Consider the following 27,374-nt stretch of genomic DNA (forward strand, 5'->3'; position numbering starts at 1 on the left):
CTGCGCGCACGAAGCGCGCCCTTTCCGGCACCGCAGGAGACGGCCCGGCACCGCGCTGCCGACCTGAGGCGGAGTAACCCCGCTGGCGCCCACCGGCTTTTCCCGCCCTTCCCTTCAAACCCCCGCGGCGGCCAATCAGCGGGCGGGGCGGGCCAGCCCCCACCAGCGGTCAGCGCCGTGAGGCGGCCGCCTCACCCCGTGCCCGGAGCCGCCGGCGGGGGCCCTGTCGGCTGGCCTGGCCATATCGCGATAGTAGGCGGTGCACGGGAGATGACGGGCCGCGGGAAGCGGCGGTAGCCCGGGTGCTCCCTGCCGGGCGGCAGGAAACCGCTGCCGGCGAGGTGGGTGTCGGTAAATCACCTCAGCGCTAGCTTGGGAGTCTGTCATCCACCCGCCTGCTCCTGCTGCTTCTTAGTTGACGTAATTAATCTTCTGGTGACGGGTGTGTGAATAAGAAGTTTGAGTAATGCGACTAACGGCGGTCTCTGTTGTGCAGCTGGGCCTAATTGGTTTTGTCAGGAATAAATTTTTAATGGTTTTACTCTCCTCTTGTGTGCCCTAGCCAAAAATCGATAGATTCAGAATAATAAGTCTCCAATTTATCTAAGCAGCAAAATATTTTGGGGCTTTGTTACTCAGATGGCTGAATTGCGGAGGTTTAATAGGGGTTTGCACATCAGTATTGGCCCTGAGGCGTGTAGCATGCTTGCTAACAGTTTGCAGCAAAGTTGGTGTGAATTCAGTGGATCTTGGAAGCTGCTTCCGAGCGCCCTTTGGCATCTTGTGGCATGTGTTTATTTGGAGAGGTTAATCTTGGTAAAGGCTGCTAGGTTGTCTGGCTTCCTGCTTATCTCTGTGCCCCTCGCTAGGCTGAGCCTAAGCTCGGAAATCTGTAACCATAGGGTACCAGAAAGGAATCTTGACGTGTCGGTAACAGACAAAAAAAATCATTGTTACAAAATGCTGAATAGCACCGACTGCCAGCTTTTCACCACTGGGGAGGGCTCGTGTTTGGTAATGGTTTCACACTGATGGCTGTTTGCTGAGATCTGGCAGTTCATAATCATTCAACATTTGTTATATTGATACCTAAATTTTTCATCAATGTGCTAGCTGAGTAGCACTCAGAGGAATAAATCCAGTATGCATTAGTGGTGTTCCTACTGCTGTTTATTTTCAGTAATTTCAGTATTTTCAGTGCAAACAAATACTCTTTGTGCATGTTTGTTTCTTTATCTGGACAAAAAAAAATAATTGCCCATTTTGGCTTCTGAAAGGACTGGATTTAAATTTTATTTTATGAACTAACTCCATCATTCATTATTTTTGTGAGGAACAAATCAGTAGTTCTCAATTAAATTTTTTGCTATGGCCACACATGGGAGATGCTACTTTAAGATTCCGTTCACATTATTGCAGTGAGGGGATGCCTGGTGAATTATGTAGTTCTTCAGCTAGTGAATGTTTTGGTTTTGTTTGTGTTAGACTATAAATGGTTTAGGAAGTCAGAAAAAGCTTATGTAAAAGTGTTTACTGGTTTTGATATTTAGTAGTCTAAACACACATTTATGCACAGATCTGGAAGTCTTAAGTGTAAAAATGGAACATTAGCACTCTGGAATCCAAATATTTGTTTCAGCCAGTAGCTTAAACTTATTTTCAAAAGCCAGTAGACCAGTTGCACTTTTCAAGCTTTGTGTGCAAAATTAGAGACACAAAGTAACATTGATGTGTTATTTAATACTTTATCTGTTCTGTAATACTTATTAATCACTGTTGTTTTAAAGTAGCTCGGTGCTGTGCCAGGGTTAAAGGTATGCAGGTATCTGAAAAGAACTGTATCAACGAAAGCAAATGAGTCTTCAGGTTTTATACCAAGAAGAGGAAAACATATGGGTAGCAGCCTACTTTAGCCTGAAGTCTTATAACTGTAAATTTGGGCTCATGTCAAGAAAAAAGAGCTTGCAAACATAGTTTCAATATAAATTGCTATTTGAATTTTCTGAAGTTTGAATGAAAGATGCAATTAAAAAAAAAAAGGTTAAACTAATAAATCCTAAACTTTAGAGTGCAAATTTTTCCTAATCATATACTGGAGAGGGAAACAGTGAAGACTTTCTTCTGTTTGGTAATAAGGTATTTTTATGGTAATTACAGTTAAGATTTTTTTTTTCCCTAGACAGAAATAGCTGTTTGCATAATGTGTTTGGTTTAGGCTGATTAAGCAAATGTTGTTAGCCTTGGACTGGGAAAACATCATTCTTTTCTTTCTTTCTCCCCCTGTTTTCAGACTACTACTTAAAATGATCTTTAATGCAAATCTATCTTAAATAGATTTGCAGTGTGTGCAAAACACTTAATTTATGGTAGGTGCAATTTAAGGTGTCACCAGCTCTACAAGTTCTAAGAAAACTACTACTGTGCTATCAGTGACTGTGTCAAAAATTATTTTTTAAGTACTAGATAAGGATTGTACAAGGATTATTCTTCTTATATAAACAAAAGTAGTTAAATAAATATAGTTTTTAACTTTTTTAAAAAAAGAATTGTTCCAGAATTGTAATTTATAGTATGACTTTTTCCTCTTGCACCCATATTTCAATGGGATTTCTTTTGCGTGTACCTGAATCACCAGAATCACTGAAGCAAGACAATAAAATTCTAGATGCAAGAGCCTGAAAGGGGGTGGGAAGGGGAACCCAGACAATTTATATTAGTTAATAACTTGCAGTCTTTTTAAAATGTGACTCTTTTTTTAATAAAAGTCATTACATTATTTTTCTTATAACTTCTTTGAAATGTCCAACCATGTTAAATATGGAATGCATTGGAGAAAATACTTTAAGGTGCTTGGAACAAATAACTTTATATAGGGAAGACAAACCTCTCTTGTGTAGCTACAGTATGTCAAGAAAGTCAAGCAAAACACGCACAAAAAAAGATGTTAGAGTGTTCTTTTCCCTTTTGTTTTTTATGTCTGATAATTCTTCGAAGACTTATTGCCAAGAAAAATACATAATACAGTATGGTGCTTAGATTTCCTTCTCTATTTCTTCTTTCCCCTCCGCCTTGTGATCATGTGTATGGTCACAAGCATGGAATATATTGGTGCATGTGAGAGAATGCCCTAGCCTGTTAAACACAGATCACAGAGGATATGAATAACACATACAAATTTACAAATAATGAATAAGTCTCTAACACAACAAAAGAACCTTATCTTTTCTTCATTTAAAATCTGTGATTTTGGAGTTTCTGTAGCAGATATTCAGCTCATCTAAAGTGTGGTCCAGAATCATACTGTTGGTTTGAATGGGTTTTTCATCTGCCGTGGATTTGCTTTAATCACAAATATTTTATTACAATTTTGCCATGTCTTTAGCGTGATGGACCTTCCTGATACACTTCATTTGGTACATTCTCATGCATTCTCTTGTCATCATCTCTCTCTGCCAAATATAAAATATTGGGAAGACCATTAATTCTGTAGGGTAATATCTTGCAAAATGTAACATCCTGTATACTGGCCATAATGTGGTTCACGGTATGCTACTCAGTATGTATTCTTGTAATGATTGTAAAAAAGGCTAATAAGAATTTGATGCAAATGGTGATTGAAAGTAATTGAAAACTGAGTATGTCACTCCCTTAGGCCTCTGAAAATTTTGATCTGTGTACCAACTCTGGTGTTTGCAGTGAAGGGCTTCTAAATGGAGAGGGTTTTATCTTGAGAAGTCCTTGAGGGTGTAGGTAACTGCATGCAGAAGTCCCACTGATGTCAGAGTGGCTGTTCTCTGAAGTTAAGTGAATGTATTTATGAGGGTCTGGCACAGATGGTCCTACCTGAGCAGTGGGGGTGCTGGCAGAGTAGTGCTGTCTTCTGACGAAGTCAGAGAGCATACAAATGCACAGAGCTAGGGAAACTAGTCTCTCAGCACAAGCCAGATCTGTTGTAAATGGTCTAATATTTGTAGATAACATTATTTACCACTTATTGTTATTTTTGGCTTAAGAGATGTTGGCATGTTTTAAGGAATAATAGTAGCTATGTGTTGGAGAGCCAGTGGGGTGCAAAAACATGCTGCCTGAGTGCAGGGCAGGGGATCTGTTTGGTTTTGTTTTTCCTCAGTGCATGGTTATATTAAGTTATATATTTGTTTGTTGTTGTTGTTTTTTTTCCCAAAAAAGGTAGCTAGGATAGTATTATTGCTCTTAAAGTTTGCACTTGGTAGGTATTTATTTGTAACTTGGTAACTCTTAAATTATACTGAATATAATGTTCAGCAGCTTTATACTTACTGTATGCTTTAGGGTTATCATGTAGTATGCACATTTCTAGTGATGTGGCATACTTAATTTTTTCCTTATTTCTTTATCTAAATGTTGGTCAAGAATTGATTCACCTAGCTCTGTTATGTTTGTACAACTCTCTTCCTGCTGTTTTTTTGAATAGAAGAGCTTTGCAAGCTTGAGTTTGCATATTCTCACTCGGCATATTCTGTTTGCAGGAATGCAGAGGAAGAGGGGCTCAAGTCAAGTGAGGATTTCTTGATAGCTGCGTGAGGGATTACAAAGTTGCATCACATGTGTTCTTCCTAAATCTTCTCTATCCGTCTGCCCCTAATCTGATTTTAAGTCTAGGCTAGTAGGCATGGTTGAGGGTGTAGATTTGAACCTGGGTTTGGCTTCACTCCTAACAGGCAGTAATCCCACCTGGCTGTGAGAAAGCAGCTAACTAAACTTTCATGCATTTATTTTAACAGTACTATCACTGTTCTACCTGGTCTATGGTTTTCCTTGTAAATCCTTGCTGATTTTCATAGTGTAAGTGACCCAATGTGACTTAAGTTTTAACTTCCTTAGTTTCTTGTGATTTCCATAATATGGGAGTAGAGATGTCATTAAAGACACATTTTTTTTGTTTGTTTGTTTGTAGACTATTTTCCTTGGTGTTGTTAAAGGTTCCTGCTCCAGATTGCTTTGGTTTTAGATTGTTTCACTTGAAATAAAACACTGTTCAGTCACATCACAAGCAGCACCTTTATGGTAAATCAGAGAGAGAAGTGTGTTAGGAACCATATGCTGTCCTAATGCAAAGGCTAGTTCAGCATCGTAATGAACCCTGGTGGATGTATCAGATGTCAGCCGGATGTTAAAATAGAGATGCTCTCTGGATTTGGCTAATTGCAACTATTATTGTTCTCTCTCTTTATTAGCATTTTTCAAAATGTTAATTTAATGGTTGAATAATTCATCTTACTGTTCAGTTTATGTGGATAAAAATAGAGGAATGAATTTGAATAATTTCCAGCCAAGTAAAAGTTCTACTAAATTGTTTTGTTCTTTTTTATTAAAAAAAGCAGAGTTTTAAATCTCTTTTTAAACACAGTAAAACTTAGACTTTTTCACTAAAGTATATTTGTTGCTTTGGTTTAGTCTGTCAGCAGATAGTCCTCTATCTTCTAATACTTGCAGAATTTTCAGTTTATAGTCTTGTTTACCAAAACCCAGAACTTCTTTTAAGGGCACTATAAATGTTTTAATATGCAGATATTTTTTTTTTGAGTGGTCTGTGGCAGATGTTGTTGCCATCATTGGCTCCAATAAATAAGTTAGATTATTATGTGCTTTGACTTCTGTGTTCATTTGCAAGCAGCTTTCATTAAAAAAAAAAAAAAAGAATAAAGTCAATGATTTGTTTTCTTCTTGTAGTCATTTGTTTCTTGAAGATGCAGAAGATGAGTGGCTTGATAAAATGGTGTTGACCAGTTTAGCCTTTAACAATATTATCTTTAAATAGTTTTTAAAAAAATTTACTATCTGTCTGTAGAAAATTATCATAGTAAAGCTACATATCCTGCAGGTGAGTTCTGGAAAAAGATTATTCTTATTCCGGTGGACACAGTTTCAGCTGACATCAGATAGGTACATGTCTGTGATGGTTAGGACTGTATTTAGACAAAATAATTATAATAATTAGATTGGTGCGTGGTTCACATTAGTGCTATAGGTTTGGATCCAGAATTACTTAGGTAGGCAGGAGACACTGTATCCAATTCCATAAAGGCAGAGTAAAGAGTAGTGAGCTGTAGGTCGGGTAAGTTGCTGTGTGGAGTTCCGTTTGGGATGTTGCTGTTGCTGCTGCTGTTCTCCATCTGGCAGTGAGAAGGGAAACACTGGGAAGACATTGGGGATGATGAAATGAGAACTAGGGGATCCACAGCTAGGCTGTCGTCTTTCAGCTCCTCCCAAAGATTTCCTATAACAAAACAAAATGGATTGATTTGACTTTCTCTATACATGCTTTTTGAAACATTGTTTTACAGGAGTTGGTAATTATACAGTTGTGTGTGCTGTATGTGTAGGTACTGGTAATCACTTAGGAATGAGAAAGGAAAAAGATTAATAGTTACTATTCATCTGTCTCCCTAATGAATTTAAATCTGGGAGAAAGCAGCATTCATTTAAGAAAATTATTTTGCTTGGTAATTGGCAAGATTCTGCTGCAAATGTATCCTTATGGAGCATAACTTTTATTTGAAAAAAGCCCACTAATTTTGAAAAAGGAAATTGCCTCTGTTATCTCTGTAAGATATTGGAAGAGCTAATGGCACTTTATGGGACAAACCTGCAAATCTGTAAATTACTTTACAACTGGCCTTCTCGTATTCTTATGGTGTAGCCGTCTCTGAATTGCACGCTATAGTACTGGATATGTGATTGACCTGACAAATCAAAAGATCTGAAATGTTGCATTTTTCTTACATATACCAAAAAGTTTCTTGTCTTTCCATTGAACATGCCTATCCCAGTGAAAGCATTAAATAAGTTGCTGCAGGAGGGCTGTGTTTGTCGTATGCGTCATCAAAGATTTTTTCAGGGAGGGCAGTGGCAGGCAGACTGTTGGTCCAAAGCTATACCCACCATCTACAGACTATCAAACAGGGTAACATTTTTAGCCCTTTTGCTGGAAGCCTGATTTTGTGTTTGGTGGTTGGTTTTTTTTTTTTACTCTGTGTGTGTGTGTGTATAATGATTTTGCTCCAAGTGTGCAGGCCTTGTCTTAAATTTTAGCACATCTTATTTCAGATTTGAGAATTTTAAAAAGAAAGTAAGTAAAAAGCTTAGATATGGTTAAAAAATTTAAGGTAAAAGGCGAGGACAGAGGGAAGTTGGGATTGTACCATATTGGTGAAGCATACAGAATATTCACAATACGAATGAGTATGGTCCGGATTAACTGAGCAAAATGGAAAGAGGTTCAGGGAAATGAGTGGAACGTGAGATCTGTCTGCCTGAAAGAGGAAGAAGCTAAGAATTCAAAAACCTGTGGTGTTAATCTCAGTCAAGCAATCTGGGCATGGCCGGATTGTGGAATATTTCTGACAGTACAATGGTAAGGCACACGCAGGCACTGAGTCATGTAGATTATTAAGACTATGTTTTTTTGCTCTTTTAGGTTGCTTTGTAACCTAAAAAAGTACCATTTTTTGCCTGTGCAGGAAGGCAATTCTTGCACGTTATTTGGTGCAGGAAGAGCTTTACCATTTGGAACTCACAGGTTTTATTTTATATGTATACATATATAAATATATACACACAGACACATAAACTTGCTAGGTTTTTTCATAGTTTTGCATGGAAAGCTATGTTCTTGGTGTTCAAAATCCTGTCTATTCAAGATGATTTGATTATTTAATATAAAAAACTTTACTGTCAGTATTACATGACTAAGAACACACCTCAGAAAATACAGTTGTTCAGGGCATAGATCATGTGAATGTCTTGAGAAGGAGTAAACAGTAAAATTTCTCTGAGAAGAAATGTGGAAGGTGTTTGAATAAATATTGATAAAAATGTCAACATGTTAATTCAATCAAAATTATTTATCTTTGTGCCCTTCACGTGATAATTCTCTTGATATGCACTGAATAGTTGTGCTTGAGTAGTTTTCAGTGGAAAATATGCTTTAATTAAAAAAACCCACATTCTAAATACCGTATTGCAGTATTAAATATCAGCAGTCCTAGTCAAGAGTAAGCAGGTTATTATTTTAAACGCTGGGTGTCAATCTGTAGCTTTCTTGGGAAACTTTTTAAAGATTCCATGTTGTGTGAAATAACGTAACCTAGTAAGCTGGTCTCTGTAGCAGTTGCAAGGACAAGTAGTTAAAAAAGAAGAGCATAAATGCATCTTATGCAGGCTGGGATGTGATGTAATAAACCTGACTCTACAAAATAAAAATGCCTTAGATATCTACCTTGGAGATCAAAATCAGTCAGGGATGGATTAAGAGCATCGATATCATTGCTGAGATCTCCTTCCTGCATGAGCGTGTCCTGCATTGTCCTGGCTGTCGAGTGCTCTGTCAGCATCTTCACACCGCAGGTGGGGGGGGTCTGGGCCGGCAGTGGAGAATCCTGGGTGATGCTGGGCTGAGTTCGGAGTTCACTCTGAGCCTCCCCAGAAGGAAATAGGGTCTGAGGGTCAGGTGACTGTTGCATTAACGTACTTGAGATCGGAGGAAACCCCTGTGGTGATGTGTAGCACGCAGTCTGCTGCCCCCCGAGCAAATTTGGTAAGGGGTTCTTGACATGCAGAGCTCCTGATGCGTGGATACTCTGTAATGGCTGTGGTACCCCGGAGGAAAGAGATGGCTCGCACAAGGAGTGGGATTGGACTGCCATCTGCCTGGAAAGGGATGCACTTGCAACACCAGTCGGACTGCAGGACATGATGGAAGGTCTCAGCTTCTCACTTTTGTCGCCTATCAGTGTGTCAAGTTCTTCTACAAAACAAGAAAAAAAGTCTGTGACTTACTTTTTCCTAACAGAGCCTTAATTTTCATAGCTTGCAGCTAGTATTTTGGTGTTCCTCAGGAAATGTGTGAGTGGAATGGCAAACAGAAGTGCTAGCCCATAGATGATAAGAACTGAAATATTTTTCTAAATTATCATTTCCAAGTAGGTATGTAATAAATCGCAGGTTTTTTGTTTAAAGGTTGGATACTTATCAGTTAATTTCAGATTTTATTCTATAGTATGTATTTCAGTGTTGTTTTTATCTTAAAGTTTAGTGAGATATCAAGACAGATTTTTTTGGGGGAAGCTTCTTTGTGCCTGTTTGGAAGCACTCCTGCAAAACTAGGTCCTATTTAATTCTGCTTTTAATTTTTTTCTCTTGTTTTGCCAAACACTTTATAACCCAGAAAAATTCTGTTTTCCTAAATCATGTATAAATTCTCTTATACAGCTTGGTGCCTGTTGCAAAGAAAAGTTCTGGGTACCAGTGTTTGAGAACTAATATGCTAACGTATTACTGACCTGGCTTTGCCATACTCTTCCTTACAGCAACTGGGTCTTTCCTCTTCCATTTCTGAAGCTCTTCCTGCATCTTATCGATTTTGGCTGGATTCAGAGCCCACAAACAGCCCTTCCGAGAAGAATTGCCTGACTTGTTTTCAACTTTCTCAAAGCATTTGTTCAATGATAAGTTGTGGCGTACAGAATTCTTCCAGCCATCTGGAGCTGTCTAGAAAAACAAATCCAATCTAAGAATGGAACATCAAGGAAAAAAAAACCTCACCAAATATATTTCTCTCTTTTGACAGGTGAGATGGTAAGAAATGCTGTTTATATTATACTTTCTACAATATTAACCTTGTATGTTAGAAGGAAGCTACAAAATGTTATAGTCATGTTATGTGGGGAGAAAGGAACCAGATAAAATAGTAACTGATCTTCCAAGCAAGAAGGTTGGCCTTGTCAGAGGGGCTGCTGAATTTTTAAGAGTGAATTTGGAAATCACAAGAATTAAGTGTGTAAAGGATTATATTCTAGAACTAACAGGAAATCTCTCTTAATCTATTTTGGAACACCTAGAAAGTTTTCCAACACTTCATTGAAAGACTATGTGCTACTTGGACTCAAACTAAGTGTCCAGGCAGACTTCAGAAGAATTTTAGCATGCTGCTGTAGGTGTAACTTTGTATGCTAGCTAATTACATAACCAAATGGTTTAATCACAAGTCCTGCAGATGAGATACAGGTTTCTACATCAGATCACTGCATTTTTTGCTTTGCATTTGTTTTTAACTCAGCAGTGGAAGCTGGAAGGTTTTTTTAAAATGGACAAGACTTATGTTTCATTAAAATGATTTGTCTGGTTTTATTATGTTGTTTCTGATCAGTGAGGGAAACAAAATTCCCTCCTTTCCCTGAGGACAGTTTTGCATTGAATTGCAAGAATGGAAAGAAAAGATAACCTAGTGCAAAACCTCTGTTTATACAATTTAATTTTTACATATTTTTTTTCTCCTGATTGCTTGTGAAAGAACTTTGAAAATTAATGTTGCTGTAAGGGATGAAGAGGGAAATACCCAGCAAAATGGTCATGCTCAGATTCTGATGGGAAATGCCTGTTCGCTTGCTAGTCTGAAATACTGATCTTGAAAGAATGGCACTGTATTCTTTTATAGCATGTAATTTTTTCTGCTGTTTGTTTATTTGATTTCACTCCTTTCTGCTTACTTAGTCCTGCAGCTGCAAGATAGTGCTCATCACATTAAGGCTTTGCAAATTAGTATGCACATTCATATCAGAAGATTCCTGTAGTACATTCCTGATGTGTCACTTCCTTGCTTTTCTTTTGGTAGGTTCTCTATGATGCTGTTTGTTGTGTATCTGAGTAGAACAGCCTTAGCTCATAGGCACTGCACTATAATCTTAAAAAAAAAGGTGGGGGAGTGCAGGAAAAATGACTTGCTACATAATGGTAGGAATCAACCTGAGAAACCCGACTTCATTGTGATATATGCAAGTGCAAGTCCAGCTAGACTTCCCCTGTCATTTTAAGACCAGTTAAAAAAAAATGAAATTGTAGCTTTACCTGTGTCAGTCAAATGGTATTCTTTATATTCTTTCCAAGAGGTCTGCATTTGCAGAGATGAGAAATCTCAAGAGAGAGAGACTTTAGAGCTCATCGGATTACAAAGAATGATCTTCAGTATTAGTGTATGTGAGGCCTTTTTTTTTTTTTTTAATCAATTTTGGATGCTTTTTCTTTTCTTGTTTCCAAAAAATCCTCATCTGTGTGTCATAAGAATTAAAAGAAATTAAACAACTCTGAAAGGTGGGTGTGAAGTTGTCTATGTGCCACTATTGATTCATAATCATGGATGCAAAATATTTGTCATTATAATTATTCCTATCAACCACAGAAAATTACTGAACAGAGAGCACAAGAAATAAATAATGATTTTCCATAGCCTTTTTGAAAAGGTTAAAAATTAAAATATACCTTTTATGTCCATTGTTTCCTTTCCATTCTTACACTTTATTAGTAGGGACCCTTCTTTCATGGAAAGACAGCTTTTTGATAGTTTCTCTAATTGTTGTCTAGTGTAACAAATTTCCTTTAAGACCATCTTTTATGCATGTGCTTGTGTACATTTTTGCTTTCACATGATACAATATGAATTTTTGAACATACTTTGACATAAATTCTACTTTTATCGGGAATGTAAAATCTGTTCTTTCCTAGCTTATGAAGGACTATCTTGTGGGTTAAGGTATTGAAAGCCTTACTGAAGAATTTCAGGGTCGAATTTAATACTTGCTTTCTTCATTAAGAAAATTAATTCGTTGTGTGAGTTAAACACATGTTATTTACTAAAAAAGAAACTATTTTCCCTTCATAGCAGTGCAGTTTCTACCCTTTTGGCCCGCCTGATGTCAGCATTTCACTATTCTGTTAGCCAGTCCCACAGGTGAGACCACATGCATTCCTATTAAAAAAAAAAACGAACCAAAACCAAACCCCAAAAAACACCGAAAAACCAAACCAACAAAACCCCCTTTAAAACTCTTTCTGCCACAGGGTAATACTAAAGATGATGAATCAGTTTTTCTGCCTTGCAGATCATATTCTAGTTGCTTTCTGGCAGTTCTAAGAGTAAATAAAACTGTTCCTCCTAGGTAAGATGTGTGCTTAGCTACTGAATACGCTGACCTGAAAGAATATTCATGTTTCTTGCTCTGCACATGAGGCTACATATACCTCTGTCTGTATCTAGACAGGATAATTAGTGTTTCTGCTAAGCACCAGAAAGTTGGGAGTGGCATGTGTTTCTCAGAGGTTTTCAGAATGTGTGGGGGTGTAAACTATGAGATAGTTTTAAAAACGTAAGAGCGAAAAGTACACAGATTTATTCTGGAGACTGCTGCCAAGAGTTGAACAGGTTCTTGCATTAAACTTGGTATTGCTGAGCAGCAAAAAATAGTCATTTACCTAGGTAGGCCCTGAAGGAACACTCTGGCAGTGTGTGTGTGTTACAACTCTGTCACCAGTTTTTTAAGTTAACATTTGATTGTTAATAAACTGAGCTTTGGCTACTGAAGGTGCTCTCCTATAGTTGGAATCTCCTTGCTATAGCTCATTTTTGCCATTGCTGCATTCAGCGTAGTGTGGATGAAGCCGTGTGGAGCTGGACACTGCAAGAGAATACTTGCTGCTCTTAAGTTCCATCAGAGCACAGAGCTTTCTAACCTCTTGGACCACTGGCAATAACTCCAATTAACAAGATTAAAGCTTTCTGTTAGACTCACTAATCACTACAAAGAAAAAAAAAGGATGACAGGCGAAAAATATTATTGTACAGACCCATTGATCCTGACCGCCTCTTGAAGTTTAAAGAGTTCAGTGATCTTGCAAAACCCTTTCTCTTTAAATCTAGGTCTCAAGAGAAGGGAGAGGTACATCAAAGAGTAATTCAACTTTAGCTGCGTAGATGTTTTTTTTAGGACGTAGGAGTTGGATTGCTCTGTTTCAACTAGAAATGAGATTGTTGCATCATAGAAACTAAATTTGCTGTGGCAGCGAATACAAGTTAATTTGACTAGGCTTGTATCATCTAATGTCTCCCAGCAAGATTCTGTGTACACTTGTACTCTGTTTCTCTCCAGCTTAAATTGCTTCCCCTCCCCCTGTTGTCTCCTGCTATTTAGTGAGTTCTGGTAGCAACAATAAAATGTTCCTCACTGATTTTTATATTACTTTGTCTTGCTGAAGACTGCAGAAAAGGGAGGATAGAGGATATTAGCTTTTGTCATATACTGATAATTTTTTGGGCTGCTGTAAAGACCAGAGGTAGGCAGGGTTTAGTGCTTGTAAGCATAATAATTGCTTGCTTATGCTCCCCTGCTTATTTTAAGGGTGTTTGGGATGGAACTACTCAATCATTTGACTGTAGTTGTAAGTAAAATCCAAAAATAAAGCCGTCTCAAAACAGCGAAGGCAGTAGTACTCCCTGCACCATTCTTTTACTATAAGGTATATGACAGCAGTAACCTCTTTCTCATCAATTTTTAAAAGAATTAAGAAAAAGACCTGAGAATCTGTAAAAAAGAAACCCAACCCCAAAACAAACAACCCACCACCAAAACCCACTCCCTGTGGAACAGGCAAGTTTTGATAAGAAGGGAAAAATTTAGATTAGGTATAAACCAGTTATTTAAAGCTGTGGCAGGAGTATACCTACTGTACAGATGAGCATACGTATACACACATCTGTATGTATGTATGTATGCATGCAGGCAGACATATGAACACACACACATCTATACATTTTCACAGAAAATATCACAATATATATGATCCACAATGTTTACACACAATATGTAGTTGAGGAAAGGATGTATATCACCCTATCATTTCTGCTGTGTCAGAATAACTTTAGGACCAGGAAGGTGACACCAAGCAAAGCCACAGTCTTGTGTCTGAGGAATTCTGTGCATGGTGGCAGCTGCAGCATTTGGTTTGCAAGCTGCTGCTGAATTTTATAATCGATTGTGATGTAAGACAGAGGAGAATTAATTTCAGTTTGGTCTGATGAATAAATGTGGACATGCCTGCAAAACTTTTCTTTAATATTCCCACCTCTCTGCTTGAAACTTGTGCTATTTTTCTAGAAAACTAATCAGATAAGAATGTGTTTCTTTGCTGTAGATCACATGATTTGTGCGTTATGCTAAGAAGCATAGTTTGCAAAACATCAATTTCAAGATGATGTGGCCCAGGACCTTTTTCATAGTCCTCAAACTATTTTCTTTTGGATTATTAATATTTCTTGCAACTAGTAGTAAATGCATGGAAAATAGAGTTAATATTCTGTTAGGGACAAAATACAAATCTTTACACTTATTCTTGTTCTGAAAATGAAGAAAATGTATAGCTGCTGTGTTCTTGTGTGTCATTCTATCCTTCTTCCTTTCCCTGTTTAGATTACTGTCATTGCTTAATTTCATGTGTGTTTAGCCTAAAAATCAGTTGTGTCCCTGTGACTTAACAAAGTTAGAGTGCTTCAGATTTGTTTCTGTGGATTGTAACCAGTCATGCTGTGATGGAATACTTCTTGAATTGTGAGGGTAGGTTTCTTTATTTTTTCTCTCTTCTCTTGCTTGTAACAAATAACTGAGTAGCTAGTGATTCCTTTGGGAGGAAATCTGGGAATACAGAAGTGTAATGGATCCTAACAGTTCTTCATGATAATGTGTGCTCTTTTCCTCTGATTACTGACAAGTGGTTTGTGGTTGTTTTTTTGTTTGTTTGTTTGTTTGTTTTTTGGTGGGCATTATTTACCCTCAGTGGTCCAAAACCATTGCAAAATTGTATCAGAACATTTATTTTTAGTTATTCTTAGTGTTCTTTTCTTAATACAAATGTTTCAATTGCCTTTCTGTAGTTGCTTTAAATTTAACTGCTGTGTGTTTATTTGCAATAGGAAACAGGACAGACTTGTGATGCTTTATTTTCTTTTTTGGGCCTTGCTAGCAGTTGCAGGTCACCTGATCTGGACTTCCAGTGAGAAGTTTTTGAAGAATCAGCATCATAAAGCTCTGTCTTGAGCAGCAGTTGGTGATTCTATTATAGCTCTTTTCAAAACCTGAACTGTAATCCTTCTGCTCTTGGATCATGCGCTAACTAACTCTTTCCACTTGCATTCCAAGTGCAAGAAACCATTCTTTTATAGCATGGATTTAAATTTCAATAGTATCTGCTGCAAACCATACAACCTTACCTTCACCAACATTACTGTGTAATTATAAGCTTAGTACCATTTATCACATCTTATACTTTGTACAGTGTATGCAAGTGATGAAGTTGCCTAAGACGGATGTCCCAGCTCCAGAACAGAGCAAGATAACCTTGAACCTCTGCTTCCACACGAGTCTGGAGGTGCTGTTGATGGCAGAGGAAGCCACAAGACCAGTTCTGCCTGTATTTGAGATCTGAGGTGAAGGAATGGATGTGTTTTTAGAAATATTTATCCTTGTTATGAGTTTTTATTGAGGAATGGCCACTGTTACCTGCACAAACTCTAAGCTGGAACAGTTCTTAATATCTTTTTGTGTTAAATATTACCACATATTGTGTTAACATTTCTGCCTAGGCCTAAAATGCTGGGTGATTTATGATCATGAAGGTATATCGTGTATAATTGATTTGATATTAATCTACTAAGAAATTATTCCTTCTCATAGACTGAATCCCCTCCCTTATTCCCTCTGCTGCCAGGTAAGCTTAGAGAGAGATTTGCCCCCCCTCCCTGTGGAACTCACCTTAAAGTAAGGAAAATGTTCCGTCATGAAATTGTAAATCTCACTGACTGGCAAACTCCCTGTCTTGCTGTTTTTGAGTGCCATGAAGATCAGGATGCTTTAGGGAGAGAAAGAAAAGTATTTTAGCCTGTTCTGCTTGACTCCTCAGAAGTAGAAAACCCCCTATTTTTCAGTGTGTGTAGGTACGCTGGCTTTCACTATCATAGCATGAATACTGATGATGCTTAAAGTTGCCACTCAGTTGTTTACAAGCAGTCTCCTTACACTGCTTAACTTCCAGAGGTAGCTCTCGAAGTGCATATAGAAGGCCCAACCTGGGTTTAAAATAAAGTAATAGAAAGTGGAATCAAGACCACAGCCTTCAAGTCCTGCTATTGTGTACTTATTTAAGGTTGTGTTTGAAAGCTCAAACTGATAAAGGCCACAAAGAGAGTATCAAATTGATGGTGACAAGACGTATAATGGAAATTTAATTATCTGATCTACTTTATTAGACTGCTATTTGGGGACTAAACCTGTGTGGTGACTTGCATATCTGATATGTTTTCTAGGCATTTCCCCCTAGTAACTGGAGAAAAAAAATAGTTTTAATACAGGTCCTAGAAAAGACAACTAAGTGTTATTAGTCTTGCACTGATGAAATTTGCAACACCTAAGATTTTTTTATTAGAGAAATGTCTAGCTTTTATGGGGGTGATCAAGACTGTTTGCATGCTTTACAACATTTCATTTCCCTCTGCCTTGGCCCCAGAGTCTGGAACATCTTGTGATTCATACAAACAGGACAGAGCGCACTGGGTACAAGACAAATACGAGTAAGTATGTTATTGCAAATTATGCTGGAAATAGGCCATGGGTAAACAGTGTATTTCCTGTAACACTAGGACTTGAAAAAATATTTTATTACCTGTAGGAGTAGATGGGTTTGGGAAACAGAGGCTGCTGGGATTCTTGACTGCTTTGAGGAGCAATTCTTTGGTAAGGGTAGTGTGATGAAGTAATATAAGTCACAGGGTAGCTGCCTCCTGAGGGATACTGGTGATACAATAAATGAGATGTTACTTGGCTTAGCAACAAGCTGTCAAAAACATTTCTTTCTTAAAAACAGTATTAAACTATGAAATTCTGAGGATATTGTCCTCTGCCTACATTCAATGGCTGTTACGCCAATTCAGACCTGAAGTCTTTTTATCATGGTTTTCGAAAACATTAATATTATTAGTCAATGCTTAAGAAGTATAAGAAACAGGACACATATGAGGAGGAGCTCACTGGTATGTTGGCTCTTACCAGATCCTGTTGCACTGTGTTCCAAATTGAAGGATGTAAAAAACTACTTTCTTTTATTATTGCCTGCTATGGTACTGGCATAGCATTCACATTTCTTGTGAAAAAAGAGAAACTACCTTTTTAATTGTCTCCAGATAATTCATAATTTTATAGACCTAAAGTGTATCATCCATCTCTTTTGTGGTTGAAGTACCTTAGCCCACTCAGCCTCCCCTGAACATTGCACTATGCAGACAAGTCAATTAATGCTGTAATTTTATTTATATACATTAAAAAAAATCAAAATAAAACAAACAATGTGCACCATAGAAAAATAAGCCTATTAAGCAAAGCCACTAAAAAAGAAGAAGAAAGTGAAGTTTTGACTGAGCCTTGTTTGGGTTTGTGTGCTGTTGTTTTTCATGTTTTAGCTGGAGAGGGATACAACAAGACAAAAATTCAAAGTGTATAAAATCGACTCCCAGAAATTAGCATCCCAAAGCATCAGTTGAATTTGCTATTATCAAGCAAGGCAGTAAAACCCCCCAAAAATAACAACAAAAGCTTTAGTAGATGGCATCAGAGTATATATAAAGCAAATGTATTATTATAGAATAAGTTAGTAATGTCATTCCAGGGGTCAGGAGAGTGGTGTATGAGACATTTCTCATAGACAGTTTTCATATTGCCTGACTCACACTGAAGCTGTGAGGCTGCTTCCTCTCAGTTCCCTCAGTCAATGACAAGAAACAGGCTTCTCCAGGAGGCCAGGAGTTTATGCTGTTAACCACCACCTCAAGCAGCTTTTTAGCTCCGCCCCCCCCCCCCCCATGTTCTATATCAGAAAGCTAGAAGGAATAGCCAGGACATCTAAAATCGGATAGCATGTATGTTACCGTCACCCCACCCCTGGGGAAACGCAGCAGAATGCTACATGAGACTGAAATGCTAAGCTATCTCTTCAAGAGATCTTTACGCCTGTCCAGCCCTCAAGACACAGTAAAGAAATGGCTGGCCTATCATGCAATCACCATGATAGAAATATGCCAATGCAATAAAATAGGTAAAAGAGGGGAGATAATGCTGATAGATAGCCTCGATTGCATCAGTTTCTGTAGGTTTGCTCTCAATTTTTTAACACAGCAGCTGGTGACATATTTTTCTTTTCCAAATTATAGTTTAAACCTGCTGGCAAGCAACTTTCAAGAACAAAGAAACACTATCCTGCTAAGGTAAGATACCATAAGATACCATCAGTTGGCTCTCCATGAGGTAAAGGCTCCCACTGAACTCAGCTCTGTGTGAGAGGAATTCCTGCCTCTTACAGATGAATCTTTCCAGATGCCAGGGCTAGGGCATGGCCAAAATTAGGAGTCATGTCATATGCTATTAAAAAATATACCTGCATGCCTTCCTTAGTACTCAAAGGTTGCTGAGCCCTGTTCTAGTGTTTTATTGCTTAGCTCTAGAAGTCCTGTGTCATGATGATTTTATGGGTTCCTTTGAAAGGTTATAAATATAGCTTGCAAGACTTTTTGGGAAAATTTCCTTGACAATTAGTTTATATGTCTCTTCAGTTTCTTACTGTCATTCCTATTTTCAGACCAATAGCTTCTGTTGCTCTTGGTCTTTGTCCCCTTAAAAAAGCAAGCCTGCGAGAGGTTATGTGCTTGCAAAGTGTTCATAGTTCATTTATTTATTTTGGATTGTGAATAATTTATTTCAGTTTCTCAGTAACTTTATTGTTGTTGCTTGGGTTTTTGTCTGTCTGCTTGTACCTTTCTAACATTGAACTGCCTGAAATGGAATGTGGAAAAACATTCTGAATACACTCATTTGTTTGCTACAGTAAGCAGGATGAAATAAATGAGATGTACATAATTAATCATGTCCTGCCTTGTTGAACTAAATACTGGGCAAAACTGCAGTCTCCAGAGCAGCTGTGAACTGATTTCCTTGTGCAGTTCCGTGTGTATATTTTTTCACTAGAGCAGAAAAGTGGGCAATTCATACAATAATTTTGATTTTAATTGGTTTAGTGGCTCTTTGAACCGAACGAATACTAAGATGGGGCTGGTTGTGATGTCATCACCAAAGGCAAGAACTGGGCATTTTAAGGATTATTTTTGTTTTATTGGATTCATTACTCCTTTTTGAGGGATACAGAGGCTGGGGAATGGTCTGGTATGACAGGCTTGAGCTGGTTTTACAGTCAACTGGCATGAAAGATGTCCGTGTTTTATGGTGGGTGGGTAAGTGACTTCAGTAAGTGTCTGCTACTTCTTTCAGGTCAATAAGAAGTAATTTTTCTTGTGAGTCACCATTTGTGTTGTGTCCAGCAAAGGGGAAGGTGAGGCCATTTTATCATTTGGACAAAATTAGCAAAGGGTTTGATCTCTCTCATCCCTCTAATGAAAAGTGAGGTGTAGTTTGAACATCCTTCACTTCAGGCTAAAGGGCCTGTTCTCCTGAGTGTTACTTCCTAGTGATTTAAATTGCACTGCTCCATTCAAATTTGAAACGTAAAGTATTAATGCTGGAGCTGCTTCATGCAAAAGATGTTATTCCACTTCTTCTCAGTCTAGTATCACATGTTCTTTCTTTTCCCAGTATCTGATTATGGCACACAGACAGCAATTCTATCTGTTGTGACTTTGGCTGCTCATACCTGTTGTTTTTTTCCTCTGAGTAGTAGAACATGTTGCCATGCTTTTCCTACTAAGAAGCACAAATACTGAAAAGTCTAACAGAAACCTGCTGCGTATAAGAGATCTGTCACAGTGCCAGCCTGCAGGTGGATGGAAGACTTTCCTCTTAGTGCTTGTTGTATCTTGCCTAGCAGCTCGCAGGTGGTGTATTTCAGCTTTAATTTTTGTAGTTTTTTTGAATGTGGTTAATGCCAATGTATAGTAATAGTACTGGTTTCAAATCAGCAGTGACGGGGAAGGATGCCTCCTTCAGAATGAATAAAGAAATTAAAAAATATTCAAATGAATTAACAAGCTAACTGGAGTTTCTGCTAAAGCACCACACAAACCTGACATTTATACTGCGTGTGAGATGTATGGCACATCCACAATGTGTGTACTGCAGTCTCAGTGGGGAACTAGTTTATCTTTGCAGCAGAGCTTTTGTGTCAAGTTAATCTTCCATCTAGGACCCTTTGCTTCTGAAATAATAATAATAATAAAATCAATTTGTAAGTTAGAATGGTAGTGTAATATCACCTTTCTTCTCATTCTATTTTAATTTTGTTATTAACTTTTATCCCTTCTATTGAGTTTTAGGCTAACAAGAAAAAACAAGTAAATAGTTATGGTGGGTTTGATAACTTGAAATGGAGTTACTTTTTTGCCACATTATAGGGGGGAAAAAATGGTTCAGTAAATTCTGGATAGTGGAATGCTGGGGAGATAGGTAAAAGAAAAACCCAGGAGTGAGATGTTCTCTAGCCATATTTCCTGATGCAGTGTAGGAGAACCGCTTCTTTCTGTTACCTGTGCCTTCTCACACCTATATAGCATCTGTACACTTCTCAAGCTTTACAAGGCAATCCACTGAGGACAGGGGATACAAAAATCCTTGATATTGAAACTATTTGAACTTCAGTAATACCTGGACGCCCTAAGCAAATTGGTCTGTCCTTGTGCAACACCTAGTTGAAGAACCTCCATGCCCCTGAGTTCCTAAGCTGATTTAAATACAAAGTCCAGTTAGTGGTCAGGGGCTGGCCACAGCTGAGGGAGCAGGAGGAGAAAGATGACAGTAACAGGAACCTGATTTTAGAAGTTTACTTCATGCAGGTGTGGGTCCTTGAAGATGCTTTCTGAGCTGCCTTGCTGCACTAACAAATGAAATTCCTAAAAAGTCATCTGTGACAGATGATTTAATTTTATCAATGATCATAAAATTCCAAGATTTTTGGTTTTTTTATGGTAATTCAGCATCTGTTTTCAGAAGTTACTTAAATTTCCTCTTAAATTACATCATGCCAAAAATAACCTTTCTTTTTCCTCATGAGGGACTAAATCCTGGTGATGAATGGTATGATTACTATTCCAACGACTCAGACTAGTAACACCATATGAATTAACAATCCCTATGAAATAACATAGAGTAACCTGTTTTTTCTTTGCACAGTTTTAAATCACTGCTCTGTTAGTCACATTTTTTATACCTCTTGAGCAAGTTGAATAAGATAGTATAGTTGATTTCACAACATCAGTCATCAGTCACTGGGATCAAAGGAGTCGTAACTCAAGTGTGAGCTTTTATGCTCAAGTATTTTCTATCTATGAATTCCCTGTAAGTTTAATTTAATTCAGTTCTAATGGTTGGGAGTTTTGGTAGTTGTGCTCTTTTTGTATATGGATTTCTGCCTGATTATCTGAAAAATCCTTGTTGCCTTAATTTCACCTTAAATAAGTTTTGGGTTTTGTTGTTGTTTGGTTTTTTTTGTTAATAGGGTGTTTCAAGCATATTTTTACCTCCTCGACTATCTGTCTTACTGAAAATTTTGTACATTGCAGATAACTAAGCATAAAAGAAAAATTTCAATGCATTGAACAGCACCACCATTTATAACTAAAGGAAATTATTTAAATACATTTCAAAGTAATGAAAATTACTTTCTGTGGTACGCAGTCTCCCTCTATGCCAAGTTTTCAAAGCTTAGTAGACCTCACTTGCCAGCCTCTATAAATACGTATTAGGATCACATGTAAGATTAAGGTATGTATGTTTGGTTTTACAAAGATACAATATGTGTGCTGCTTTGAAAATATGAACTGATATGTATTCAAATGACACCTAAACACACTCAAGAAAAACAAGGTGTCAGTTACTCCTGTGCATTTTTAGCATTAACAATATGCTTACATTACAAAAGAGCAACCTTAATATTGTACATTCTCGTGCATCATCAGCATTATTGTCAATTATGCTTCAGCTGAATAATCTTTCACTGGGGATGATGTAATAGTCAAAAGATTGCAAAAGAGATGTGTGGGCCATCAAGCACAAGGAAAGTGAGCATCATCTGTTAAAATTTTGCTTTACAAGTGCTTTTCTATGTTTGATCTGAATTTTAAGTATACAGCCACATCTATTTAGTTTTTTATTCTGAAGTTAAAGCACAGTTAATTCCCTGGGATCCTGAAATGCCAACGGTTATGTTAATAATTTGTCTGGTTTCAAAGCCAACTTTCTTGATCATAATGGTAAAAATATAAATAAGCAGTTCCAAGATTTAATTTTTACAAGGTTGGGTGGTGGGTTTTTTTCTGTTTTCTGGATGATGATTGAAAAATGCATTTAGATGTGCTGCTTTTAAGATCTCATTGTCATAAGCAAAATGTGTGTATCCAAACATGGCCTTGCAAACACAAATTAAGCAGGTATTGTTTCATCTGTCTTTTTGTGTTATTACCGTAACTACCATACCATTATGGTGCTAGAAATACAGGGGATTTTGGTCTGCATATTGTACTGACCTGATGGAAAGGATGTGAGGGGCAATACGTCTGCTGCACTTGAGGCTGATAGCAGTATAAACCGGGCTGCCCTTCTAGTGGGGATGTCCTGAGCTTGATGTCTGAATCCTGCTGGAAAATATTTAAGGGAGGAGTTATAAGACAAAACACGTCAATTTAGAATAGAACTGTTAGTCATTGTTCTGATTTGTCTTTCAATATACTTATTACTTTTTTGGACTTGATTCTGTCACGGTGTGTGTTACACAGAATTTGTTTTATGTTCTAGTGGTGCAAGAAGAAACATTGCTTCCTGTGTTCATATTATTAACTATTTAAAAAAAGGAAATCCCAGTCCAAATTCCATGCAAAGAGCAATTGAGAAAATAGCAGTTTCCATTTATCTTTTTTCCCTACTTACACAAACCCCATACTCCAGCTTGGATTCCTGAGCATGCACATATGTCTCTCTCTCTCTTTTTTTAATACTCCTTGGTTTTATCTTGCAGACTGTCAGTACCTCAAGCTGGCGCTGGAGTTTTGTCATTAGCTAGAGAGCGAGGTTTATAATGCACAGGAAAGAGGTGGCAGAGAAGAATCAAACTAGGCTGACTACTGAATTTGATCAAGATACAGGAAATATAGTAAGAATGTGATCCTCCTCCCCCCCCCCCCCCCCCAGTGTGGAAATAAACATAACTAGGTTAATCAAGTCTTAATTTCTCAAAGGTCTGTCCAGCTGCCTGTCCTGGATTCCACATAGGGCTTGAATCTTCTGTTAAGGGCTCAGGCTCCTGGATGTTAAGTGTTGCTGGTTTTTAGTTAGAACACTGAGTGTACCATATGGTTTGTGTGGTAACACTCTGCTTTAGAAGAGCAATTCAAACAAACTGCATGCTAAGCAGAGCGCTAGACAGAGCTCTAGCTGGTAATAAACAGTGCAGGGAATGGTGTGTCTTAAACAGTGTCCTTATCTGTGCATCTGGTTCCTTCCCCACTTAACACCCATGGACAGGAATTCTGTTCTGAGAGCTGGTGTTATAGACGTCTTATTATTTCAAGGAGCTAGTAACACTTATCCTTCTGTTTTAAAGCAAAGCCATAATGACCATCTTTTATGGTATAGAGTAGTGTAGGGGTACATATTAGACTTGATTTGATATCCTGGCACCAAGCAAATGCCACATCCAGTATTAATAAACGTCCGTGCTATTTTGGTGACCATAAGATGATGTTTTTTTCAGAAATATCAACTTCAAAGCTCTTAAATAACTTACACCAGCAGTGTGTAAGTTATTTAAGAGCTTTGAAGTTGCATGCTGACTGAACCAGTGGAGAAATTTTTTTTCCTGAGTAGTCACATGTATTTGGTAAGGGGCTCCTGCCGTGCTATCTTGACATTCTCTACATCTCACAGGGATCTGGGGAAGAAAATGGGAATGTTTTTCATCAACTGCTTATAGGTTTTGTGTTAAACTCATCTGACCTAGATGAGTATTTATCCAGGAAATAAGAGATCTAGTTCAATTTCCTCCTTAACTTGAATGGCTTCAATCTCCAGGTATGTACCCTGACAACATCCTGCCATTCCCTGGTGAATTGTCTTAATCCAATTAAGATGATTTTATTTTTTTTTAACCCCTCTTTCTTTTGGTAACCCTTAAATTCTTTGCATCACAGCAATTTAGAACCAGTGGTTAGGGCCCTCTCCTGGCAGATGTAGTCACTGGTTTTGTCTGCACTAGATGATGAAGATACAATTTTACTACTTTGGATCACAGTAGAGATATCTGGTGGAGACAGATACTGAAGGGTAATTTACCTTGCCCTTCAGGGATCTCTGTGCTGCCCCAAATAGGCACTTGCCTTTATCCATTATGTAAATTAGCCCAGGTACCTTTGCACTGCACATACCATGAACAGATCTTATATTTCATTTTAAGTAGTACTGATGTCTTAGAGTTTCTCTTCTATTTGTGTTGAGAAAAATACAGCTCAGCCAATGTGTTGTAACAAATCTGATATACATGTTCTCATGCTTGAAAAATACTGTTTTGTGAACTTTTGTCCCTTGAAAATACTAGTTGATGACAATTACTGATACAAACCCTGTTGTCAGGAAGGATTTGGATTGTTAGGATGCATGTGTCTTGTCTAGTGGAAAATCATTTGTCCTTGTGCATCTTTGAGGATTTTTTCAGTAGGGAAAGGCCATAAAATAGAGAACTTTGACAAATAAATATGGATGCCTATCCCAAGCTCTTGCCTGCAACTTGACAAGAGACTAAATGTCCATTTAGCCATGTTAAGAAATAATAAAATAATCCCGAAAGTATATATTTGCCATTGAAAACAGGAAAAAAAAATGAGAAAAAATACTGACCATGACTTGTGAACCATGATCTTGACCCGTGGTGCTGTATTGGAGGCTGTTACACCATGGTTGTTCTGCAGAGATATTCGGAATGTGTGTAGGAAATGACTCTGACTCGTCAGGACCTGTAGATCCTGGTAGACTCTCAAACCCATCAATGCTTCTAGCATTTTTGAACGGTGAACCTTCTGGTGGGAGGGCTTGGTGTGCTTCCTGGAAGACATCTTCGCTGATCTGCCTCTTGTAAGGGTGAAAGGGGTTTCTGCTGCTCTTGAGAAACCTATCATAACTTCCTACAGTACTTTCCTCATAACTATATCGTCTGAATTTTTCAGTACTGAAAGATGCTTTAAATTTGTTCTTGCCACAGTGAATTCCTTGGCTTGTAGGGTATCTTCCGTGAATTTGGTCCTGGGCCGGAGAAGCAGGGCTGGGGCTGTGAGAAGACTCTGAGCTCTTTCTTTCTGTCCTGCTGTCTGACTCATATGGTTGGCAGTTGTAAGTGGGGTTATCCTGCAATGAATTATTGGCATTTATTTAGGATTAGTATGAGCAAATATCTTATTTTAATTATTTACAAAAAAAGTACATTAAAAATATATTATTGATGAGAAGTATAAAATTACTAGTCCTAGCCACCTTCACACCCTAAAAGATCTAAAGGGTTTTTGGTTACTTGGTATTCAAAACTGTTCAAAACTAAATTGATACAAGCATTGAAAAGACTGAACTAACCTGGAAAAACAGGATGTCTTAGGTTACTATTGACTAGTTGGTCTGACAATGTCAGGGAAAAGATGATGTATGATCAAGTGATGAAAGATTAAATGGCAGGAATATGATAAGTGCAAGTCTTGTCATATACAAGTTTAGTCAAATAAGCTTGATCTCATTCTCTGGTGGTGTTACAAGCTGCCAGATATGTTGCTAGTTACATCACTTCCTTTCATTAACATAGCCACACTCGCTCTGAGAGACAGGTAGGCTCTAGGCAGACATTTTAACCTTCCTCCTGTCTCATCTCCTCCCTTCCCTTTTGCACTTCAGCAAAAAGAAAATAACAGCTACTAAAGCGCTCTTTAATCTGGAAGAGAAAGACTTAACGAGAACCAGTGTCTGGATCCTGAAGCTGAACACATTCAGCATAGAAATTATGCATATTTTCCCGGACATCAAGGATGAGTAACAACTTGGGTGCCTTTTGAGAAGACATGCTTAAGTCAAGAGTAGGTTATTGTGTTCAGTGGAGGGGAAAATATAATGTTCTGTGTTACACAAAAAATCAAACCAGATTATCAAGTGGCCCCTTTCCTCCTTCCCCCTCCAAATGCAAATTGGTCTTATAGTATTTTAGGAGAACAGATAAAGGAATATATGCCTTCATGGAGCAATCAGATTCCAAGAAGCCCCAAAGGGAATTTTGCATAAAAGTCAGTGCTTTCTGCAGAGTGGAACATGGCAGAACTGTTTTTTTCATTTGCACATGGGTCTGTGTGTTAAAGCTATTAATGTTTTGTTCTGTCATGGATTCTGCAGAAAGCAAATCCGACCTCATGACACTTTTGGCATCTCAAATGAACACAAACTTGTAATTTCTGAATTCTTACTTCCTTGCTCTCCTCTATAGCCTTAATACATGTATTTATGATATCTTTTGTTAAATAAGAATTTTAAAAACTTTCTATATTTAGTTAAAGCTGTATGAATGGCAGTGCTTCCACTTCTCCATCTGAAGTTTTCATAATAAGAGTATGGGAAAGCTTATTTTGCCATTGTTTGATGAAAACCACTATTCTGAACTGTACTTTTATGATGAATATACAGGCAACAGGAGAGAGATCATTTTATTCCAAAAAATGTCCCAAGGAATTCTAAAGTGCTTGAAGGTATACTCTATTGGTGGGGAGTAGAAAAGAGGTTCTGATGTCTCTGTCTTCTAATTTATTTATTCATTTTAGAAACAGGATGAGGATTTCTTTAAATGTAGCATTTTTACTAGATGAATTGCCTGATTTGTTTTAAAGTAATAGGATTTTTTAAGCAATCAAATAGGAAATTTAGCATGGAGCTTAAGATTTAACTAGAAGAGTAACTCAGGTTTCTACTCTTCAAGAATAAAACTTTCAGTGTTTACTTTGTTACCAGTTAAGTATGCTGAGATTTAGTAAGGCAGTTGCTGAATATTGTATCTGAACTTGTGCCTCTGAAGAAAGGGAATAGAACTGGGCCATCTTACTCACAGTTTGCTGAGCTGGGGATACTGAATCCCCCTGTGTCTTCATGAGGTCTTGTTGGTCCCTTTCCAGAGTGTCCGAAGAAGAAAATTTAATATTAGATTGATCCTGGAGTAGTGAAACCATTACCAAATCCACGTCAGACAGGATTCCTGTTGTGAGAAAAATCAAATTACAGTAAGTATTTTCTAAAACTTAAAATGTAGAAGAAACTATCTTGTTACATGCAAATGACTAGACTGAATGATACCTTATCTTAAAATGAGCAAGAATTCCTAATACAGTTGAATTTTAATTTTTTTTAGCTCTTAAAGAAATGTTCTGTAGATGCAATTACAATGAAGATGTGATGCAGAGTTTATATGGATTTACCACACAATTTTTATAAAAAGAAGTCATTACTTTGCTA

At 37.7% G+C, this 27,374-nt stretch overlaps 1 protein-coding gene and 1 long non-coding RNA gene across 3 annotated transcripts in view; one reads left to right on the top strand and one right to left on the bottom strand.

Annotated features, from left to right (window-relative positions):
• Positions 1–231: 231 nt before the first annotated feature.
• The window catches only part of LOC119141599, a 49,768-nt gene continuing 22,625 nt past the window's right edge, over positions 232–27,374 (top strand). The window contains exons 1-6 of one of the 2 annotated variants that reach the window (XR_005101988.1): positions 232–341; positions 9,351–9,610; positions 15,142–15,292; positions 16,369–16,432; positions 18,065–18,118; positions 27,038–27,142. This is a non-coding gene — a long non-coding RNA (uncharacterized LOC119141599). Of the gene's footprint in view, positions 342–9,350; positions 9,611–14,233; positions 14,424–15,141; positions 15,293–16,368; positions 16,433–18,064; positions 18,119–27,037; positions 27,143–27,374 lie in introns of those variants that run through there. The other variant, XR_005101989.1, reaches the window with a different exon arrangement.
• FOXN1 (forkhead box N1) lies at positions 5,725–27,116 on the bottom strand. The gene is made up of 8 exons (XM_037374058.1): positions 26,972–27,116; positions 24,741–25,244; positions 22,379–22,489; positions 16,525–16,652; positions 15,618–15,714; positions 9,324–9,531; positions 8,261–8,788; positions 5,725–6,259 (listed from the first exon to the last, which is right to left on the bottom strand). Exons 1-8 carry the CDS (start codon positions 27,089–27,091, stop codon positions 5,994–5,996), a joined length of 1,962 nt encoding a protein of 653 aa, XP_037229955.1. The 5' UTR covers positions 27,092–27,116; the 3' UTR covers positions 5,725–5,993.

Source organism: Falco rusticolus, chromosome 1 (genome assembly GCF_015220075.1).
Source record: "Falco rusticolus isolate bFalRus1 chromosome 1, bFalRus1.pri, whole genome shotgun sequence".
In the NCBI taxonomy this organism is placed as follows: Eukaryota; Metazoa; Chordata; class Aves; order Falconiformes; family Falconidae; genus Falco; species Falco rusticolus.